This window comes from Echinops telfairi, unplaced genomic scaffold (genome assembly GCF_000313985.2).
Source record: "Echinops telfairi isolate 266 unplaced genomic scaffold, ASM31398v2 ScPeMD7_3533;HRSCAF=4204_1, whole genome shotgun sequence".
Taxonomy (NCBI): Eukaryota; Metazoa; Chordata; class Mammalia; order Afrosoricida; family Tenrecidae; genus Echinops; species Echinops telfairi.
In genome coordinates, this window is record NW_022107432.1 from 28,005,984 (window position 1) to 28,008,063 (window position 2,080).

General features: G+C 41.0%; 1 protein-coding gene across 1 annotated transcript in view; it reads right to left on the reverse strand.

The window, feature by feature from the left end:
- The window catches only part of DNAH8 (dynein axonemal heavy chain 8), a 369,956-nt gene that overhangs the window by 189,087 nt on the left and 178,789 nt on the right, over positions 1-2,080 (reverse strand). The window contains exon 48 of the mRNA XM_045294778.1: positions 121-263. Coding sequence (XP_045150713.1) covers positions 121-263 — 143 coding nt within the window. The remainder of the gene's footprint in view (positions 1-120; positions 264-2,080) is intronic.

A 2,080-nucleotide genomic window follows, 5' to 3' on the forward strand; every position in this document is an offset into this window, starting at 1 on the left:
TTGCCTAAATTATTTCCCTCAAATGACAGTCCCTGGGACCCCTTGATCAAGAGTTTTAATTTTTCTATTGGTAGTGTTTCTTTGGTGGTTTTCAGTCCTCTAAGAAACTGTTCCACTTACTTTATGCTGTTTTGCAATGGTGTCTATCAAAAAGTTTGTTCTAACATTATCAACATTCGGAACCAAAATCGAAGAATACTCAGGAAGGCTGTCGGTTGGATAGTAGTATGGCAGGACTTTCTTATTCCAATGCTCCCAATCACCTAAACAACACACAAAATGCCATCTTGATCAAACTGTGTTCTTTGAACATTATCTCAGAATCCCCGCCCCCCAAAAATGCAAGTGTTCCAAGCAATGACCAGAACAAAAGCATATGAACATTTCAAACATGTTCTTAAAACATGTCAAAAGATGTGTGCATTAGATCGTTTACATTTGTGTAGACCCTTTCACAATGTCAGCTTTTAGACTGATTAGTCATTCTAAAGATCACTGAGGCCAAGAAAGCTCTGGCCTCAAATGGAATTTGAACCAGCTGGTTATAGGAGTGGCGTAATGGGTGTCTAGTAAGATCACAATAAGTATCCTTACAAGAAAGGGATACTAAAGCCTGGCATAGACTGTTTTCCAGGAGAAATGCGAAAAAGAAACCTTGCCCCAAGATTGCAAGTTAGGAAAATCGAGTGCCTTAAGGATGTGGATGGAGCAAAACTTAAGGGCCTTTTGTCAACATTAGGCCTTATTACTATTAATCCTTTTCATCTTAACCATTCTAGTGCCCGTGTTTCTGACTCAGGGCGGCCCCTTAGGGCAGGGTAGAACCACCCCTGTGGACGTCTCCTCCTCATCAAACCCTTGCCTTTTTGATGTATACACCACCTTTCTTCTTCTTTGTTCTTGCTTATAACAATGGTGATATTAAATATTTATCTTTGTAAGGTTGACTGAGTTTGCTAAGTATAATTTAGTTCACTGGTTTTGACCGGGGCGTCTTGCAGTGTTGAAGAGCTACTAAAATCCTAAGAACGAGTAGATCTCTCTCTATACTCAGTTGCCATGCCTATACATAGAATCCTCGAAAACTGTGTTAGAAGTAATGAGTTTAGTTAGCAAAGCCCAGGTGACTGGGGTTTTCTTTGTGGGAAGGACTTCAACGATGAACCCAATGTCTTGAGTAGACATTAGGATATCTAATTCTCGATGAAGCATGGTAGCTTGTATCTTTTAAATGTTCTGTGTGTGGTTCATCTGTATGGCAAATAGATCAACACAGAGTTGTCTAATGTGTTCAGTGTGTGGGACCCACACTGGTGTCCCTGCTCCCACTTCTGAGAATGGTTTTCCTTTCTCCTGCCTTTTGCTCCAGGAAGGTACTAATTTCACGTATTCTCCTCAAGGAATCGTCTCTTGGTTTTATTGATCTTGTTTTTATATACTGCTCTTCTATTTCATTAATTTCTGCCTTAAGCATCAGGCTCTCTTCTGCTTGGTTTAGGTTTGATTCTTTTTTTCCACCTTAGTTTATTAAGTAAGAAGCTGAGCTCATTGTTCTGAAACCTGTCTTCATTCTTAATGTGAGCACTGAATGCTGTACACTCCCCACTACTCGCATTTGTTTTATGGCCCAGAATGTTTGGGTGAATGTTCTTGGTGATCTTGAAAAGAATGTGTCTTCTGCAGCTTAAGGGGTCCTGGTGATGTAGTGGTTACCCGCTGGTGGGGTCAGGGGGGAAAGGAGCTTTTTTTGAGCCCATACCAAGGGCTCAAGTGAATGAAAATATTTTGGAAATGTGATGGCCACATATGTACAAGTGTGCTTAATACAACTGAATGATGGATTGTCGTAGGATTTGTAAGTGCCCCTCAATAAAATGATTAATAATATTTTTTTAAAAACAGTTACAATTTCAGAAACCCACAGAGGGTTGCTATGAATCAGCACTGACTCGATGACCGTGAGTGAGTGAGAGAGTGAGTGAGTGAGTGGAGTGAGCGAGAGAGTGAGTGAGTGAGTGAGTGAGTGGAGTGAGTGAGAGAGTGAGTGAGTGAGTGTGAGTGGAGTGAGGCAGTGAGTGAG